Raw genomic sequence first — 20,736 nt, forward strand, 5'->3', positions numbered from 1 at the left:
AAAACTACTGTGCTTGAAAGAACATTTTATTATTGGTTTCATGCCGATAAACGATAAATAACGTAAAGTTTGTATTACAATGATGTAATGGAAAATTGTAAACGGAATCATGTAATTTTTTTACTCTATAAACATGCCGCCGACATAATCTGTTAACAGAAACAAAAAATGAAAAACAATTTAGTTCACAATCACAATAAGACGTATTCAAGTCATATTTCCACCTAAAAAGACGTTGTATAAGGAAAAATTACCTAGTCTCATCAAGTCAAGTACAGCCGGCCCGCGGTTAACAGCGCAATCACTCAACGGCGAATCGGTTTTACGGCGGTGACTAGCATCAAGAACCAATGGGAGAGCAGGAGGATGGTGGCGAGTTTACTCAGCTGGCGGCGTGGGAGTTTTAAAATTGTTCTCGGTGGTCCGGGCGAATCTCGGGACTTTACAGCAACAACCTTTCGTATCTTGAAAACTTTTCGTATGTAGAGCTGTAAAATTTTTCGTATTTGCTTTCGTATCTCAAATTTTTCGTAAGTTGAGCCTTTCGTATGTCGAGGTACCAGTGTACAGTAATGTAAAATATCAGTTCTATACTACCTAACTAAATTTGTAACATACAGTAATTATTTACTATTGTACAATGGTTGAAATGCAAGCAAACCAGCTGTTGTTAACCGATTCGGTTGTTCATGGCAAAACAGCTGTTCTTCGTTCAGTTGTTTATGACTGTATGCGTGTACACAACAAGTAGAGCATTACTAATGATACTTTTACCATTCTCTTTTACTTTTTCAACTTATGTAACTAGAAGATGGGATAAGGAGATTGAGACAGAGGTTAGTCTAACGTAGAATATCGTACATAATTGTGTTATTTCACCAGAATGAAAATGAATTTCTAATGAAAAATGAACATTATGTTATCCTACGTGTTATTACTACCTTCATTACCCTGCATTAAAATTTCTGGAAGGTTACCGAAGGTAAGAGTTCCTGTGAGTGCAACCATAACTCTTTTACAATTTCTCAGCTGGGCTCGCGATGCAGAAATGCTGGTTTCATTGGCATGGAATTATTTCTCAAATGTATCAATACAGGCAGTCCCCAGTTATCGGCGGACTGAGTTAATGGCGATCCGGCTTCATGGCCAGAAGGGTCATAAATTGGCGATATTCAGTTAATGGAGGTTTTTGCTTATGAGCACCCCACCAAGAATGGAACAACCGTCGATAATTGGGGACTGCCTGAAATATATAGGTATGCCATATTTAACAACAGGGTTCCATTCCAGCGATCACGTCATTAAACGAATGTCGTAAACACGTTATTATCTTTATTTCAACTAACAGCATTCATTTTCAGTCATATATTATACACAGAAGCATACTCAGTTTTTTTCCATCTTTCCACCCGCCTGTAGTACTCGCGCATGGTAACACTGCGTCCCGGCCTTTGAATAGTTACGCTATGTGTAAGCTTTACGTAAATAAAAGGATATCTGGGTGTACATTTTGCAACTGGAAAGTATTTTAATAATTTACTGTATGCAAATTAAACCATTAATATTCGAAATAGGACAGTTATTATTGTTGAATGTAAGCTGACTTTTCGGGGTGGGGGGAAAAGTGCTTCTTTCACTGTTCACTACGGCAAGATGTCAACTTTATTGGACCACACCTACTTTGCTACTAAGCTACATGTTACTTCATTCCATGTAAGTATATTAGTACAGGAAGTCCCCGGGTTACGACGGGGGTTCCGTTCTTGAGACACATCGTAAGCCGAAAATAATCGTAAGCCAGAACATCATCAAAACCCCTAAGAAAACCTTACTTTTAATGCTTGGGGTGTATTGAAAACTATGTAAACTGCATTCTTATTGCATTTTACATAAAAAAAACCTACAAATATTGAATATTTTGCATTTATGGTGTCATATTTCATCTGCCAGATCAGCATTGTAGGCGTCGTAACCCTGGAAATAATTTCTGATTAATATAATTGAAAAGCGCCTTAACCTCGGAACGTCGTAAGCCGAACCTGTCGTAACCCAGGGACTGCCTGTATATACTTTTAATTTTTATAAAGTGCATTGTAGCCAGATACAATATGACTAACTTGGTTTGGCATCTGTTTAATGGAATTTGCGTCTGGCTATTCCATTCGCCACCCCGAAAAGGCAGCTTACATTCAACAACCATAACAATATCCTATTTTGAACATTAACTATGTAATTTGCATACAGTAAATCATTAAAACACTTCTCAGTTGCAAATGTACATCCAGATATCCTTTTATTTACTAAAACTTACACATAGCCTGGGACGCAGCTTTACCATGCGCGAGTACCACAGGCAGGTAAACAGATGGAATAAAACAAGAGTATAGTTTCCGACATAGCCTACTACTTGGCAAAGTTCTGACAACACTTATCATCATTTCATTACTCATATATTTTTAACTTCATCATTTTATAACTTTATAGTGTATTATTTTCTTTACAATAATGTATTTTAACACATTTACCCCATACTCCCAAGTTAGCCTACTAGTAAGTCAATATAGCACTAAGTCAATACAGTATTAAACTTCTCTCAGAATCTGCACATTATTTAGCAGTGACTTTCCTATTCAAAATTTGGTATTCCATAATTATCACTATTAGTTTCTTCATCACTTATTTTTATTGTAGAGGACAAGATGAAAAAAAATGAATGAATGAATTTCGGTGATCACGGCATTTAATGCCTCTGTCAAAAAAATAAACAAAGTACAACGCCATCTATTGAGGAAAGTGAACACTACACTATTCGCTAATGGGATAAACATTTTCTAGCATTGATAAAGATTTACGCTTGCACTTCCTATCTCTAGTATCATTTGATCTCATGGGTGACATATCAAATACGTATGTAAATACACAGCTGTATAAAATAAACTCAGAGGTCTGGAAAAACTAACCCCTATTAATAATAATAATAGTATCACACACAAGTCTTTAAAGCATACTAAGAGTAAGGAATTCGTGCATGCCAAATGTCTCATTGTTTTCATTAAAAGGACTGACTTGGTAGACTTCTCAAGTGAAATACTTACAAAAATATATCTATTTTCAAGTTCATATAAAAACCATATTTGACTTCACACATTCTCTTTTCATTACCAAGAATTATTCCCATAAAAACAAAGGAGATCTGGCATAATTTTTGCTATCTTAAAGCTGTAAATAATACATGGTGCCACCTGTTTGGCCACGCAACCAACTAATGGCAGCTGAATCAAGCTGAACCACTGGAGTTCTCGGACCACAGAATGCCGTCTTTAAGAAGTCCAACTGTATAGCTTTTCTTTACAAAGTATAATAAAGCCTTATTTATTGTTATAGCCATAGATTTCAAGGTTTTCAAAACCTAGGCTAGACTAGAGGCTAGGCTAGATTATCGGCACTGAATAGCCTTCCTCTTGGCCATCATTGGCAATATTTTTATTTTCATTTTTTTTTCCCCTCTTCATGTTGCCATCGTAACTCCAAGTTGTCATAAAACGAGTATGTCGTTAAATGAGGAGTACCTGTATTTGGTAATAATGGTTTTACTATCTATTATTATCAGTTCATATCATAATGTGAATCTTATGTGTGTCAGTGGTTATCGCACCAAGGTCTAGGCTAGCCTACCTATCAATATCATTTAAAAATTCATGGTCCGATTTTTAGAATGGTAGCATAAGACTACCCCCAATCTTTAGGGGTGAATTTTAGGATCTAAAGGTCGTCTTATAAGCGGGAATATATGGCAATTACTAACGACTCTCAAACCACCTAGTAACTAGTCCTTTCGGGGGTTATTCACTTTTCAGTTTGCCTTCAATGTACCTCAAATACCACCAATTGTTCTTAGCCCATACAATAAGAAATTACCATTAAAAAAAGGCCCTTCTTAGCAACGGGATACTTATCTGAGAGTGTGAGTCATCATTCCTTTCACACAATGAGTGGGTTGACTTAGCTGATGCACAGAAGTTATATAAAATTGTACAAGTGTGTAAACACAAAAACTGAGACTTCAGCACTGTTTATAGTACTCACTGACCTGACTTCCTCATATACATCCGAGACACTCTTTCTCAGAATAGATTCCATCATCTTTGACATATCTTCCCGCAGAAGGCTGCTTTCCCCGAGACTATTATATTTGGGAGCAGGATTGAAGAGACCAATCTCTCCATCATCATCACGAGATGGGGAATGCAAATCCATAATTCGTGAAGGAAATACCACTTGAGAGATATCCCTATAAAGAAATCAATAAAAATTGGGTATATGATACAATTGACAACTGAAAATTCAACAGTAAGAATCATGGGGTACCTTAATGGTGGCTTAATGTGATGGACAGAAAATAATTAGAGATAGCTCTCAAAGACAATCTAGTATAACACTAACTAGCTTATAGTCATTATACATAATCCTCATTTCCAGATATAACGAACATGGGTAATCTATAATGGACACATTTTTTTTCCTTGTATTCCTTTTCTAACTTTACAAAACACACATTCTTAACTTGCCCCCATTATAAGTGAAACTTCCAAATTATACTCACTTGGTTACTGACTTCCTCTTCAGTGAGATATCTTCAAAGACATCATCATCAGTAAAATCAAAACCCTGGCGCCTTTGTGCCCTATTTCTAAAGGGTGTGAAAGGTGCTTTCATGCTATACGAGGAAGTTCCAGCTTTTTGTTTATCCTCCATCATTTTCTCTATCATACCTGCATGTGACTTGGGACTAAATCTTGCCTGATGAATTTTGGCAGATAGTGGCTGGGGCTTGTTATATATAGTTCGAGCAGGCACCTGCTTGACCATATTACTTGAGGTAAGCTGAAAAGAATCAAACCTTATAATTATTGAAAAAACAAATTCAATTACTAAAACTAAACATAAAAAATTTTATTTACAAGACAATTTTTTTTAGTTTTTTTTTAACCTTTGGCATGATGTCTACATATTTCCCCTAATGAAAGCATTAGATCACCACACTAAGGCAATATATGTCATTACATAAAAATTATTCAGCTACCACTAAACAGGTTTTATCTACTGTTATGAAAAGGCATACCAGTTTTTAATGATCTATCACAGTCTCTCTGACATTACTTCTTCACTTTTGTTCTTGATCTTTTATATGAATAAACAATATATACAGTTCTTTAAAACATAAACTATCTGTGTTACCCACAATGCATCTACTGCCATCATTTTTATACCACTAATCATAGCAAATAATGTAATATTATTGAATGCTGAGAATGGTAAGTCCATACAGTAAATTGTCAAGTTCTAGCTAGTAAGACTTTTTTTCTTATTTTAATCATTTTTTAACTAAATGCATCTAATATGCTTTTTAGAAAGCATATCACTGCAAAAATGGCAAATTTCATTGCAAAGGTTAATACTGTACTGAGTTACTAGACTTTCCTATAGCTCACCAAAATTGTTGAAATCTCAATTAAATTTAATGCAGTTCTCCACCTGATCTGCTATCATACACTAACTACTCTAAAGACCTGTTTACTTTAAAGTAAAGATGAAATTTTCAAGCTACCGACAGATTGGAAACTATAAAATCACACGAGGCACTGAAAACTTACCCTCTTTGCAACATCTGGAAGATGAGTAAGGTAGCCATGAATAAGAGCAGATCGGACACCATGACGTTTTCTTTCAATGCCAAAGCCTCCACGAAGAATGTCCTGCAGCAATGCAGCATCTTCATACCTAAAAGGATGTTGAGAAAAGACAATTATTTCAAATAAGAATGGTTCACTTACAAGAAAGATATGTGCATTTTGTACAGATATAACTGTCAACTATTGAAATTACTTAATTTTACGGTATTGGAACAGTAAGCTTTATTTTTGCTTCAGGTTCTCTCTCCTTCCAATATTATATCAATTTTCATAATCAAATTTATTATTTGGATACTTTCCTACTGTTAAGTTGGCTTATATCTCTGTGCCAAACATACAAGTTGGCATTCAAACAAAAAATTGAATGCCTGCCCAGATGACTGTCTAGTTCACCTGTTCTCCACCAGGTGTGTTACAAATGTTTTAGCTCTTGTCAGAATTTTCCTTGACAGCCCACTAAGTTGTAGGAAGGCTGAGTGGGGTCTAGTTTAACAGTATCTAAGTATCCAAATAATAAATTTAATGAAAATTTATATCATTTGAGAAGAATCATTCCTACTGTTAAAGTTAGCCGATTCCCACATTAAGAGAAAGACGGTGGGTAATTCAGCTAGAGAAAAATCTGCTCAGCCAATCGAGCTTAAGGTTTCTTACATGAAACCCAAAACATTCTTACCTGATCAGAAATCCTTTCTGGATTTTAGTACCAGAAGTTAGACTCCATTCAAGGAGCAAGGCTCTCATACGTGTCCAGCAAAGAACAGCCTTGCAGAGAAAACCATTTAAATTTAGACAGAATGAAACGGAAGCAGTGTGAGGGGACCCATGTGCCTGGGTCTAAAAGCCCTATAAATGACAGTCACTTAAAAGTGAAGGTATACTCCTATAATAAATTTGTACCTTCACACTCCCCAAAATATTAAAAGCCGGGATTTAAACATAATAGCCTAAAGGATTGCTCTCTTTGGTTCAGGAAAAGACTAACCACTACTAGTAACGGAGTAAGGGCTTTACTGTTTTCAAACATGATTCTGCATACTTAAGGTAGTGAGCGGGTAAAACCAAATTGCCCTTCTACTGCACCACATCAACCTTATCCTGAAGTGACAAATTGACATAACACTAAATTAAGTTACACCTGCTGCTCACATTATGAATGTTTACCTTCAATAAAGGTAGATGATATGGTTCTGGTTCTAATGCACTACCCTAACCAAATACATTACAAAGGACACTGTTCGTTGACAAAGTTTTAGATTTCTAAAAACACATAAGGTTAACTTTGCCTCTTCCAGGCTTAACCTTCGACAAAGACATTCTAGGTTCTCTGAAACCACAAAACAACAGTTAACTTTTGCCTCCTCCAGGCTTAAACCTTTGACAACAACATGTAGGTTTCCTAAAACCACAAAACAAAAGGTTAACTTTGCCTCTTCCAGGATTAACCTTTGACAAAGATGTTCTACGTTTCTAAAAGGATAATTTCCTCCTCCAGACTCAACCTGTCTGAATAAATTTGAATTGCCCCACTAGGACAGAGAATGTTTCCTCTTATTCCCCTCTAAGGAAACGGTTACATTGGAATTCCTTCAGTTCTCTGAAAACGTAAGCTTAACATCACCCTCAGCTCTAAGGCAAAAACATAAAATAGCATTCCCTTTAAAACCACTTAAAGAAAGGCACTTGCACTAAATTTACTCGTTTAACTGCCGATAGTGCTAAATACTAAAAGGTTTCATAATAAATATAAATAATTCATATGTAGTTTAGACCTGCATTTAAGCTCCAGAGAGAGACTGATATAGAAATGTAGGGGCTTCAATCTGAACACCTTATGGTGCTGATCCTCAGTGAGATCTAAAATCTCATGATGCAATACCTAGGAAAGTACTATGGGACAATAACCTTGCAAGTAGACAGTGAAAAAGTCTTAGTATCTCTAGGAATGCAGAAAAACATTGATGTCTACAAGGTTCCAGGTGCTGAAAATTCCTCTAGAATGGCACCCTCACCAACCCACAGACCACTGCTTCTGATGAAAGGCCACAGTTGTTTTCCACTTAAGAATAGATCCTATGATACCTTGAAAATATCTTTATTGGGAGGGGCCATTCTAGCCTCTCCAAACGGTTAAGAAGGAGATGCAGAAGTTAGTGGAAACGTGGAATTCTGTAGTCTGAATGGGTTTCCTCTTAATGGAAGAATAAGAGAGTGATCTACCAAGAGAGCAGGAAATCCTGAAAATCTTTTGCTCTGAGGCTACATTTGAGCAATTCTTGAAATTGAAAATGCTCAATAGTACTTACGAGTAGACACAAAGGGAAGGCCCACAAGATTAAATCAGGCCAAATTTAAGGAAACACATCCACCGCTCAAGCATGAAGGCCATTAATGGCATCGTAATCATAATTATCTGGGTGTTTCTGTTCATCTACATACTAGTAAAAGTACATGAGTGCTCCTCCAATCCCAAGCAACTGCCAAACTTACAGATGTAATGGCAATCTATAGGTAGTTTGTTCTTAGTGAAGCCCCAATTTCCAAAATAGTTCTTCCATAGAATTAATGATCAAATCAACATTACTATGTTGTTCATTTCACTCAAAACAGCAAACTTCCCACAATGACTTTGTTTCTGACCAGGGATAAACCTGCTAGGCATCACTGGTTTTTCCTCTGCCCTGACAATTAGAAAGTTTTACCAAGTGTAGTGTTGACCATTCTATGATGTATGAAAGTGTAATGAAACTAGTTAAAACTCCTTGTTTTGTGTTGCACAACAAAGGGAAAAACCAAAACCTGGATGTAGGCTTAAGAATAAACATGGTTAACTCTTGGTTACAGAGCCCCTCCTACTTTTCAAATTTTTTCTATAACTGATGTGTCCAAAAGTTAAATGAAGTGCAAAGCAATGAAACAGTACATTATATGAAGTAAAATTTAGAAAAATTTTGTTTACGTGTACAATTTACGACCTATTCAGTGAATATGGTGCGAGGCCCGCTGGGATGGAGGGATGAGAGACGGGAATCCTTTGAGGAAACTGAAATGACTACAGTAGGCAAAGGTTGATATCAAAATCAATCTTATTCACATTTAACTTGGTAATCAAAGCAAAGAAATCATGTTTACACTTAGATCTTAAATGCAAAGGGATTAATTATTGTACAACACATCAACTTACTGTTGGCAAACAGCAGAATATCAACAATATCAACACTTCGTCATTCAATCTCATGTCAGCTGCGCGTGACATGACTGTGGTGATGTACGATTTTGTACAATTTTTATGCTTTATAGTGAAATGCTTTACTCTTATTTTGTTAAATATGGTTATAATTAATCTATATATTGTAAATAAGAAAAATTTTTAATACAGTTCTTTCTTATAGGATGAGGTAGGCAGTCGAATACAAGTATATTAACAAGATAAACAGTCAGTTCGAAGTTTGAGTACATTGGGCCCCCTATATTTGCAGATGTCTCTCTGGACCATATCTACCCATTATTTGCGGGAAATTCGCCTATTAATGGTACTTTTCTATGAGAAATATCCCCAAATTCCTGGATTTTTAAATCAATTTCATCATAAACTGCATTTTTTGTGATAAAACTAATAAAAAAACACAGCGTAAAAGTTTTTAGTGGTTTTTCTTGAGTTTTAACTATAAAATAAGGCTGTTAAAGCATTTTTATAGGGGTTCCAACTACGGTGGTCCCCTGTATTCGCGGGGATGCGTACCAGACCCCCCCGTGAATAGTTAGAACACGTGAATGTTTGGAACCCCTATAATAACGCTAAAAGCAGCCTATTTTGTTAGTTAAAACTCAAGAAAAACACACTAAAAATTTTCACACTTGGTTTTTATAATAGTTTTATCACAAAAAGTGCACATGATAAAACAAAAAGGAATTTGTGGATATTTCTCATAGAAAAATACCGCAATTGTGCAAATTTTCTGCAAATAATGCAGGGAAACGTTTCAAAGAGAAATCCGCAAATGTGTGAGTCCGCAAATCCGGAGAACGCGAATACGGGGGGGTCCACTGTATCCACAAATTCTAACTATTCAAGGGGAGGTGTGGTACAATCCCCCGCGAATACGGGGGACAACTGTATATTTGTTCAACAAATGACGAAATTTACTTGAAAATTTCATTAAAAAATAGGAATTTTCGACATGAACCTTTAACAAACAAGTACCACTGTACATCAACTTAAGATTAAAAGTATCAAAAAAAGAAAAACTTGCCTTGCTCTCTGAAGATAATATACCAATAAATAATCATGTGCTGCCTTGTTGGGTGATGTCTGGAGGTATGTAACCAAAGTCTCTTCCTCCATTGGAGATAATGGTAAATGTATGACACTCTCCAATTTTCCAAGTTGTTCACAGCCTTAAAAACAAAAAGCACAAGCGATTACACTAAATAATGGAAAGTGATCACTTCATATTAGTACTATATATTTCATTCTACTTATGTGATTCTTAAATCTACAGATCAAGAGCAGAATTTATCTTGTGCTATATATTGACCTCTTTTGTTAACATTTGTGGTTATTTTGTTTAAAGGACATTTTTCTAAACCTATCAATAATGAAAGTTCCTTCATTTTCATCCTGTTACACTTATGGAGGCTGAGAGATAACAGGGATATATTCCTGCATGATCTTCACAAGGATGCTGGCAAATAAGTTTAATCAATCATTCAGGGTACTTCCTCAAATGCCAATCTCTATAATGCAATTCACCGTTAGCATGGGGGATCCTAAAGTATATAATTTCACTTTCACGGTGGACAAACTGGCAACTTGAATGAAAACTTTAAAGAATTACTAACAGCAACAGTAGTTATGTCATAGATTAAGAGTCAGCCCAGGGAATTATGATTATAATCATTAAAGTTTATAAGTTAGATTTCCTTAAGTAGGGTAGCTGTGAAATGAGCACTCTCCACTTTCTTATATCATTTTTGTTTCTTTTTGCCCAAATTTTCATCAGATTGTCTTATCTAAGCCTTTTCCTGAAGGCAAAAACTGTTCAGGAGTTCATTATGAATATGTACACTAAGGATCTTGTCAGAATAGGCACACTCATCTGCAGGCTATCTTTATCTCAGGGATTTATTACATTTCTAACTAAAAATATAAAACGCTTTGGTTTTTAGAATTTACTTTTTGTAATCTCAATGCACGAATGGAACCAGGAACAATAAACCTATCCCACAGAACAGCCAAATACTTATTTCTTACAATAAGTTTCAGAAATGTTTTAATAATTCATTATTTTCAGCAAATCACTGTGCATTCAAATTAGAAACTACCCAAAATCTTGCATTAAACATTTTGTTACCTGTGAAAAAGTGGTTCAATAAATCTTCAGCATTATCTTTCAAACGATGCTGCCGCTGGAAATGGAAAGCTTCCCTTATAAGGCCATTAGCCAAAAGCAAAGTTAGATGAAGACGGATGTCATCCACATCCACACGAGGGGGCTGACGAATCTGATTGTAAGTCAGGGCACGAGCATGTTCTCCCTGTAAGTATAGAAAATTTAAGTTTTATAAAATTACCTAAACTTGAGTGATCAGTAACCACAAAAGGATTTATAAAAAAAAAAAAAAAAAACAATTATATATTATGGCTACATACCTCTGGAAAAAAAAACTTAACTTAAACTAATGTGATTAATAATAATAATAACCATCAAGTATTGTAACATACGCAAATAATCCACTGCTTAAAAAAAGTAAGCTAAGTCTTGATAACCATTCATGGTTTTAGAAAAGGCAAAGCTTACGACAATCCATCTTAACAACTCACTAACGCACTCACTCTCTTTCTCTCTCATGACCTAGAACTTCCATATTCAATAGTAGATCAAGAACGCATATGTGAATCTGTTAAACGGTTTTGTTTCAATGAACTCTACTGTAATTACAGGATTGTAAATGAAGAGGCATCGTCAATAGTTCTGATGATTTTAAAAAGTAAAAACTATACTGGATTATAACATTTACCATGCAAAAAATGACTTTTTTATATTAAAATTAAGTGTTATAATTACTTAACAAGTAACTACAGTTATATTTTACCCTTAACATGGCAGATTTCAGAATTTTAAATTATTGTTAATGCACTACTGTTCAAGTGCAGTTGATAAGTCCTGCCCACTTATGGGTACAGATAGGTACAACCCTGCTGACAAGCTCAATTCATTTCTACCCGACGTCCATGAGAGGAGAGGGGGTGAGGGCTATGATTCAGTAATTACTTGGTATGTATAAAACTTAATTTTATAATAAAAATGTCATTTTTATATAAGTAACCTACCAAATAATTACACAGCTAAATCCAAAATTGTCAGGGAGTGGGATTCATACACACATTTACTTTCATAAATTCAAAGAAAATAAGGAATTTCTAAAATATAGAAGTCAGCTGGCATTGCTTAAAATGCTTGTTGTAACCTTACCTGGTAAGGATGCTCCAGCAGGTAACTATGGCCCCTGGTTGGTGCTCAATTTAACCTGTAGTGGTGCAGCAGTAGAGCCATGGAGCGCTGCCCCTACTTCAGTGGGAGCTATACAGATGAAGTATTCCGATTGCTACAAAGCATTAATAGAATTTATGCAGCTCCAGGAGTCATCCGATGGCTAAAATAACTTGAAATGGTGCCCTTGCCCTCAGCACAGTAACAACACAGAACCAGCCAGACAACACTCAACTACACCAAATCACAAAGTCCCCTATCCATCCATGACGAAAAAATTAGTGGGTACTCCAGGTACATAGTACCGCCAGGCTCCACAAAAAACTTGACAACCTATATTCAAGGCAAAAGAGAGGAAGGATAGAAGCATTGTTCCTATGCCTCCTCCCCCAACACCATGCCAGCCATGGACAATGGACCAGGGTACTGCAGTTCTCATACAATGTCTGTACTTCTCGTAAATAATCTATTGCAAACACTGATTTGCATTACCATAATGCTGATTGGAGGGTTGATGACACAGACATATGTATTATGTTTAAAAGCCAGAGGTTACTGGAGGGACCAATGATCCTACTGTCCTATCTAGGTTAGTACCTCAGTGACAGGGCAAAGAGTAAATGGGGCCATGACTTAGGAGCTCATTCTTGGCCAGAAACCCCAAACAGAATGAGCAGACCACATCTCCCTGGGAGAAGCCGACTCTCTTATCAATAGCCAGCAACTCACCAACTCTCTTGGCTGTTGCTAAGGAAACAAGAACGTTTTCCTTGTTAAATCCCTTAAAGAAATTAAATGAAGTGTTTCAAAAGGAGGGCCCAACAGCCACTTGAGGACAACACCTACGTTCCAGGTGACTGTGATGTCTTGATTCGGTCCCAGATCTGGACCTCTATGTAGAAAACCAGCCCAGCATGGCCATATGTCCCTTGATGGTCAATGAAGATAAGGCTCTGGAAGATCTTAAAAAAAGGAGAAATTCTGCTATCTGTGCCACACTGGTTTCAGTAGAAGAGATCTTATGTCTTCTACACCAGCTGCAGAAGACTGCAGACTTAGCTCTTGAAGACTAGAATCTACATCTTACAATTGCTACTACAGGCGGTCTTGAAAATACCTTCACTTTGACGAGTCTGTTGAGTATGAATCCTATCAGAGAGGACTTGCCTCTGCGGCAGGAGTCTGGGAAAGTCTACTAATAGTCTTAGGAGGTCTGGGAACCATTCCATCCAAGGCAAGAATGGTGCCAATAGGGCCACTGAAGAGTTGTGGCAAGTCACAAATTTGTTTAAGACTTCACTGATCACACTGAACAGTGGGAAAGCGTACAACTCTAGGTTTGTCCACTCCTGGTGCATGGCATTCGTTCCCCATGCCAGAGGTCTGGGCTGGGAGAGCAAAACAGAGGGAGGCAATGGTTCTTTGATGTAGTGAAGAGATTTATTGAAGAATTTCTCCACAGTTTCCACAAGTCAGTGTAAACCTGTGGATGTAGAAACCATTCTGTGGGTAAATGTTTGCAACGACTGAGCTTGTCCGCCCAGACGTCCAGATTGACCTGAATGAACTTTGTAGTCAGTAGGGTCTTGGTTTCCTTTGTATAGGGAGAAGGAACAAGTGTCTCCTTAATTCTTTATGTAACCCAAAGGTGGAGACGTCCAAATGGACCGCTACTGTCTTGTTGAATGTTTCTTTTGCAAAGAATAGAAGGCCCAGATGAATTTCCATCAATTCTCTCACATTGATACATAGATCCTTCTCTTCTGGGGACCAAGTTCCAGAAACTTCCTTGCCTTCCTAGGCATCTGAGTACAATGCTAGGCTGGGGTTCAGAGGGAGGAGAGACTTCCCTTCCAAAAATCTTCTTTCTGAAAGCCACCACTGCAAATCCTCCTTTATTTCTGGAGTCGTTGGGAAGACAAATGAGTCTGGATGCATCTTCCTATTACAACTTACTTTCCGGAAGAATTGTAGTACTCTCATAGGCAGTCTCCTTAGGGTGACAAACTTTTCGATGGACAAGCAGGTTCCGAGAAGGCTCATCCAACTGTTGGCCAAACAGGACAGGAGAGAAAGGAAACAGTGGACTATCTGGAGGCACAATTGAATCCATTTGGGGGACAGATAATCCTAAAATGTCCCTGAGTCTATTGTCATCCCTAAATAGAGTGTCACTTGAGATGGCAACATTTGAGATTACTCTATGTTGATAATTAGGCCCAGCTCCTAGGCTAGAAGTAGGGTCTCTCGTGGATCCTCTGTGCACTTTGTCTTCAATGTGGAGCAAAGAAACCAATGATCTAGGTAAAGGGAGACAAAGCCCATAATGTGAAGCTCCTTTGCCAGAGCTGCAAGAACACGGGTGAATACTTAAGGAGCTGTAGCGAGGCTAAAGCACAGAGTTTAAACTTGAAAATCTCTGCCCTGAAATACAAAATTGAGGTACTTCATGGCTCCTGGATGTATGAGGATATGGATATATGCGTCCTGTAGGTATGTCAATTGTCAACATCCAGTCACCCCGGCGAATGGAAGACAGGACAGATTGGTTCATTTCCATGGAGAATTTTGTTTTTGGAATATAGAAATTCTGAGCACTCACATCAAGGACTGATCTACCAACCCCCCAGACGACTTGGGGACCACAAAAAGGCGGCTGTAAGAGCCCGTTGAGTTGATGTCCTTGACCATCTCCACAGCTCTCTTCTGGAGAAGACACACTACTACTACTACTTCTACAAGCCAAAAACCTCTCTGAGCCTGCTGAGTAGGTTGTCAGTACAATGGGTGTCGACACTAAAGGAGGCTTCTCCTTGAAAGGGAGGGATTAGCCCTCTTTTAGAACTAGAGAGACCCATTACTCCATGCCCCTGGCTTCCCATTTCTCCCAAAATTGGAGAAACCTGGCTCCTACAGGCACACGGAGGCCATTACTTTCCTTACGGTTTAAAGTCTTGCGGGAGTAGTCTTGACTGGACAGATTATACGTACGCTGGAGGTAAGTCTCGACTGAAAACGTGTTTTACTGCCCCAAAAGGGATGTTGCTGAAGAGGGGAGACAGTCTTGAAATGAAAGGAGAGTGGATCTTTGGGGCACTTAGAGGATTGAACCAGCAGGTCTTGATTTCTTTTGAAGATCTGATGCTATCTCTTGGATCATGGATTGTGGGAACAGATCGAGAGATCTACAGGGAAAAAAAGGAACGCTGATTTCCGAGGAGTGACGCCTTTAGAAGTGAAAGACCACCAAAGTTCACTCTTCTGTACAGGAAAGAACTCCCAGCCAGACATGTCCTCTGATAAATCACCACAGTCTTCAACTTTATTCTCTAGAGCTCCCACTGTCCAGTCCAAAAACCTAAGACCTTTGAAAACTAAAAATGTTCTTAATAAAATGGTCCAAATCAGAGGCTGAAAACATCATTTTGGCCGAGGTAAAGGCCAACCGTCGAGATGAGTCAATTTGGCACAAGAAGTCTCCTTGGGAGGAGGCAGCAACTCTCAGGGAAGGAACTTCACCAGTAGCATAAGACTGATATCTCTTGCGTGAAAGGCATGACGGAGTGCAGAAGGTTGCTTTGCCCTGCTCTCTTTTGGCTGAGAGCCAACAATCTATCTCTTAAAGCTTTCCTGGACGACGAGGACAGAACCATCTTTGGAAGCCTGGAATTCTAAGACAGGCTGGTTCCTCATGAAAAATGTAGATGCAATAGAAGCCAGAGGAGCAGGAGAGAAAATTGTAGGATAGGCAGCCAAAAAATATCTAAAGAGATTGGCCTAAGGTGAGGGAGTGGGTGTCTGTTCCAAAACCTCATCATTGGAAGAAATCAGCGAATGAAGTGCGTCTGAAGGGTCCTGTGATACCGTAGTTGATGCTGAATGGGATTCAGCAAAGAATCAGGTAATACTGTGTTAGGTAACTGAAGAGGCGAATCCCGGGGGGCCTTGGTGGGGAACCAGGTGTTCCATGGACGCCGGGTGCTCTCAGGGTGCCACATGCCTGTCATATGTCACTGAGAATACTGGGAGAGGAGCCGACACCTCGGACACTCGTTTACGCAACAATAATGGGAGCTTCTGAAACTTAGATGGGCGTTCAGGAGATAAAAACTCGTATTTTTCTGCTGGTCAGCAACCACTATACATCTCTTTAAAGGACGAGGCATCTCAGAAATGCCTCGGCGCCTCTTGTCTGGGGTGGAATCAGGAGAGCTGGATGAAAGCTCTTGCACTTTCCTAGAGCCCCTTTCCAGTGGCTGTCTACCTATCCTAGGAGAAGTCAACATGCTTGGCACCTACCTGAGGGCAAACTCTACCAACCTCCCTTAGGCTTCCAGTACGCCTTCTCCCTGATGCACAGGAGCCTGACAGCGACCTTTGCTACGAGCGTCGATGGAACAGGCAGACACCTCCTCCACTAACACGGCACTTTCACTTTCACTCTCTACTTAATCATACTGTCCATAACGACTTTATGCGAAGCACCCAACTGCTCCATAGTAGTACTCACCATAAGACTAAACCTTTGATCAATGTTCCTAGCTTCAGCAGTAGCAGTAGCCTTCCTTTTCCCTTTCTCTCTAACTTGTCCAGATGTGATTTCAATGTTTTCTATTTCCCCTTATCCTAGTCCCTACTTTCGTCACAATTCAGATCAACTGATCGAGTCTGTCCTCTACAGTCACTACAAATTGAGTCGGAATCATAAGAGGCTTTTGTTAGTCTTTAATATAAAACCATCCTAACTGAATCTCGGATAACTGGAATAGCACTAACATTATCCAACTTAAAGATCACATCACCGGATGGAGACAATGAGTAACCAACCGGCGACCAAAGTCAAAACAAATAAAGAATAAGCAGTTCTAACAGAACCTATCTAAATGAAAATACCACACGCTAACAATACTAATGAGTACATCACCGAATGGAGATGAAGAGCAACCAGCCAGCGACCAAATCCAAAACAAAGCTGAACTGCACAGAACATAAGCAATGTTCACTCACGGTAAAAGTGAACTGAGCTTGTCGGCAGCGTTGTACCTATCCGTACCCGAAAGTGGGCCAGACTTATCAACCATACTTGAACAATAATTCATTATCGAGAATTTAAAATTCTAAAAGCTGCCGTGTTAGGGGTAGAATATAGCTATGTAATTACTTTTTAAGTTATTTATTATATACCAAATTTGTAACTAATTTGTATTTTTCATAACTAACAAACCTGAGGTCCTAACATTAGGATTTACTAGCGCCAAGCTGGAAACCGGTAGAATTAAAATTACACTTGTGAGATCCAGGGACTAATGGCATCTATACCAGTCACGGGGCATGTATACCCAGAATGCCCCACGGCTACCTGTGACCCATCAGTTATATTTTCTAACCCAGTTTAGACTGCTAGAGGGGTGGTTCGAGGTGGCCTTTAACTGTTAAGACCTCAGGTTTGTTAGTTATGAAAATACAAATTAGTTACAAACAAATTTGGTATTTGTTCATACACGAAACAAACCTTCGGTCTTAACATTAGGATAGACTTACTATTGGAGGGAGGTAAGTCTCTACAACTGACTGGAAGTTTGCCACCTTATCCATTTCCGAATATATAGGGAAATTCTAGAGAATGGACAATGAACCTAGACCAAAGATATAAGCGGATCTATTGGTTTCCTCCCACTGGGTGTAGATACCATTCTACTGTTTTTACTCTTGTCCCTTGCGACTGGATCCACCTTCACCCCTCTTTCCTTATTATCCAGAGGGTGTGTTGTTCTACTGAAAAGTATATCATCAGCTAAAGATAGCTTCACAGTATGGCTGACCATCTCACCTGCATCTAGTCCGTTCCAGCACATGACGGTACTCTCCTTCATATTGCCCGTAGTTAAAGGAGTGGAAGAAAGTAGTAAAGAAAAAAGACCAGTCATCCCATTCATTCTACTTTCATACCTTCATCTTAGACTAGACGCAAACTGACCCGCCAGGGGCACTGGATGAACTATATCACTTGTTGGGCCGCCACCTACTGGACCCAAGGAAAAGGTGGTCAGGGTATCTATGGGCAACATCTTTCAAATAAAATGAGGTGAAAGTTGTTTGGCGCTTCCACACGCCAGCTTTCAGAATTTTATCCACAGACATGTTCTTCTTAAATGCCAGGGAAGCACTCACACCCCTGATGTCATGAGCTCTAGCTCCCACCTGGCTATCTGACCCTCTGTCTTCTGCAGTATAAGCATTTCTGATTGTCTCCCTTAGCCAAAATGATAATGTATTCTTGGACACTTCCTTCTTGTTCCGTCCTGTACTTACGAACAACCTCTGGCACCCCGGCCTGAGGTGCCTTGTTCTCTTTAAGTACTCCCTTAGTGCCCTGACGGGCACAGGAGCATTTCAGCTTTGTCGTTGTCTACAAAGTCTGCCAAGGAAGGTATGGTAAAGGAGTCGAATCTGCCATCTACCTATTGTTGATTTTTGGTCTTTGCCACGAATTCTGGGACAAACTCACACACCATTGATCTCCAACCTCTCGAGTGCTTTATGAGATATGAGAGGCCATGTAGCTCCCCCACCCTTTTGGTTGAAGCCAGGGCCAATAAGAAGACTGTCTTCAGGGTCAGGCTCCTATCCGTGGACTGCCTTAGCGGTTCGTAAGGGGGGTTTTTTGTCCAGAATACTCAGTACCTTGGTCAGATCCCCAATCTGGGGCTTTTAGCTCCTTTGGGGGGTGGGCATGACTGTTCAAAGCTCCTCATCAGCATGGCCAACTCCCATGAAGACGATATGTCCACTCCTTTCATTCGTAAGACTGAGGCTAGAGCAGCCCTGTACCCCTTCACTGCAGATACAGACATATGTTTTTCTGTTCTGAGATATATCAGAAAAGTCTGTAAACCAATCACAGTATGCTGACCACTTCCCTTGGTATACTGTCGCAGATGATTTTCTGATATTACCTGCCATCTGAGTTGCTGCTTTCTGCGAAAACCCTCGCTCTCGGAGGAGATACTTGACAGTCTCCACCCGTGAAGCGATAGGGACTTCACCGACTGGTGGTACCTCTCCACGTGAGGCTGACACAGAAGGTTGCTCCATGGAGGTAACTCTCTTGGCACATCTACTAGGAGTTCCAGTAGGTCTGGAAACCACTCTGCTTTCGGCCATAACGGGGCTACCAGGGTCATCTTGAGTTCTGAGACCGCATTACCCTGGTTCAGAACCTGACGGATTAGACAAAATGGAGGAAATGCGTACACGTCCAGATTGTCCCAGGGGTGTTGTAGCGCATCTTCTGCTGCTGCCTCTGCGTCCGGGGACTACTGAACAATACACTTCCAACTTTTTGTTGTACCTGGTGCGAATAGGTCTATGATCGGCTCCTTCCCACAACATGAGCATCCTGTCCACTACCTGTTGGTGTAGGGACCACTCCGTTCCCAGAATCTGATCCCTGCGGCTCAACTTGTCGGCCACTATGTTTCTTTTCCCGGAATATACCTGGCCTTGATGTCTACCAGGTTCTCTATAGCCCACTGGTGAAGTTGAACTGTCATCACATGTAACTGCCGAGAAACTAGGCCTCCTTGCTTGTTGTTTATATAAGCTACTACTGTGGTGTTGTCTGACATCAATACCACCGAGTGTCCCTTTACCCTCTCCCTGAATTCTTGTAGAGCCAGGAAAGCTGCTTTCAACTCCAGCACGTTTATATGGAGTTTCTCTGTCCTTGCAACTCCATTTTGCTGACACCATCAACTCCTCCATATGGGCTCCCCAGCCTTCTAGTGACGCATCCGAGAACAGCAAGAGGTCTGGGGAGGATTGTTGAAGGGGGACACCCACTGTCAGATTGTCGTCGTCCACCCACCACAGCAAGTCTTTCCTCACTTCTGCCGACAAGGGAATTTGCTCGTACGGGTGATCTACTGTTGGTGACCAAAACTCCTTCATCCTCCATTGTAGGGACCGAAGGTGTAGCTTCCTTGTGGTACTAGCTTCTCCAGGGAGGTTAGGATTCCCAGCACCACCTGCCACTGTCTTGCTGGCTGTGTCCTGCTTTCCCAGAAAGGCATTCACCACTTGTTTGCATTTCTGTACTCTTTGGTCTGTCGGGAATACTTTGGCTTGTGTTGTGTCTATCACCATTCCCAGATATTCAAATGTTGACTTGGATTCCAGCTGCGACTTCTGCTGATTCACCACAATACCTAGGCTGTGACAAAGCTGCAGGAGGGCCGCCCGTGTCCCTGAGTAATTTCTCCCTGGACTTTGCTATCACCAGCCAATCGTCCAGATATCTAATCAGCCTGATCCCCTGAGCGTGGCGCCCACGCCGACACGAGGGTGAACACTCTTGTAAAAACTTGAGGAGACGTTGTCAATCCGAAGCACAGGACCTTGAACTCGAAAGCTTTCCCTGCAAGACTGAAGCGGAGAAATTTCCTTGAAGACTGATGGACTGGTATCTGAAAGTATGCGTCCTTTAGAATCGACTGTCAGCATAAAGTCTCCGATTCTGACTGCTTGTAGACCGTTTTCGGAGTTTCCAT

General features: G+C 39.7%; 1 protein-coding gene across 7 annotated transcripts in view; it reads right to left on the minus strand.

Moving 5' to 3' along the window:
- LOC135202024 (protein ELYS-like) overlaps window positions 1-20,736 on the minus strand; it is a 241,020-nt gene that overhangs the window by 128,670 nt on the left and 91,614 nt on the right. For all 7 annotated transcript variants that reach the window (XM_064231315.1, XM_064231323.1, XM_064231317.1 and 4 more), the window contains exons 18-22: window positions 11,048-11,231; window positions 9,947-10,091; window positions 5,655-5,781; window positions 4,604-4,884; window positions 4,091-4,291 (exon numbers count right to left, since the gene is read on the minus strand). In XM_064231315.1, the coding sequence (XP_064087385.1) occupies window positions 4,091-4,291; window positions 4,604-4,884; window positions 5,655-5,781; window positions 9,947-10,091; window positions 11,048-11,231 (938 nt within the window). The remainder of the gene's footprint in view (window positions 1-4,090; window positions 4,292-4,603; window positions 4,885-5,654; window positions 5,782-9,946; window positions 10,092-11,047; window positions 11,232-20,736) is intronic.

Source organism: Macrobrachium nipponense, chromosome 23 (assembly GCF_015104395.2).
Source record: "Macrobrachium nipponense isolate FS-2020 chromosome 23, ASM1510439v2, whole genome shotgun sequence".
Classification (NCBI taxonomy): Eukaryota; Metazoa; Arthropoda; class Malacostraca; order Decapoda; family Palaemonidae; genus Macrobrachium; species Macrobrachium nipponense.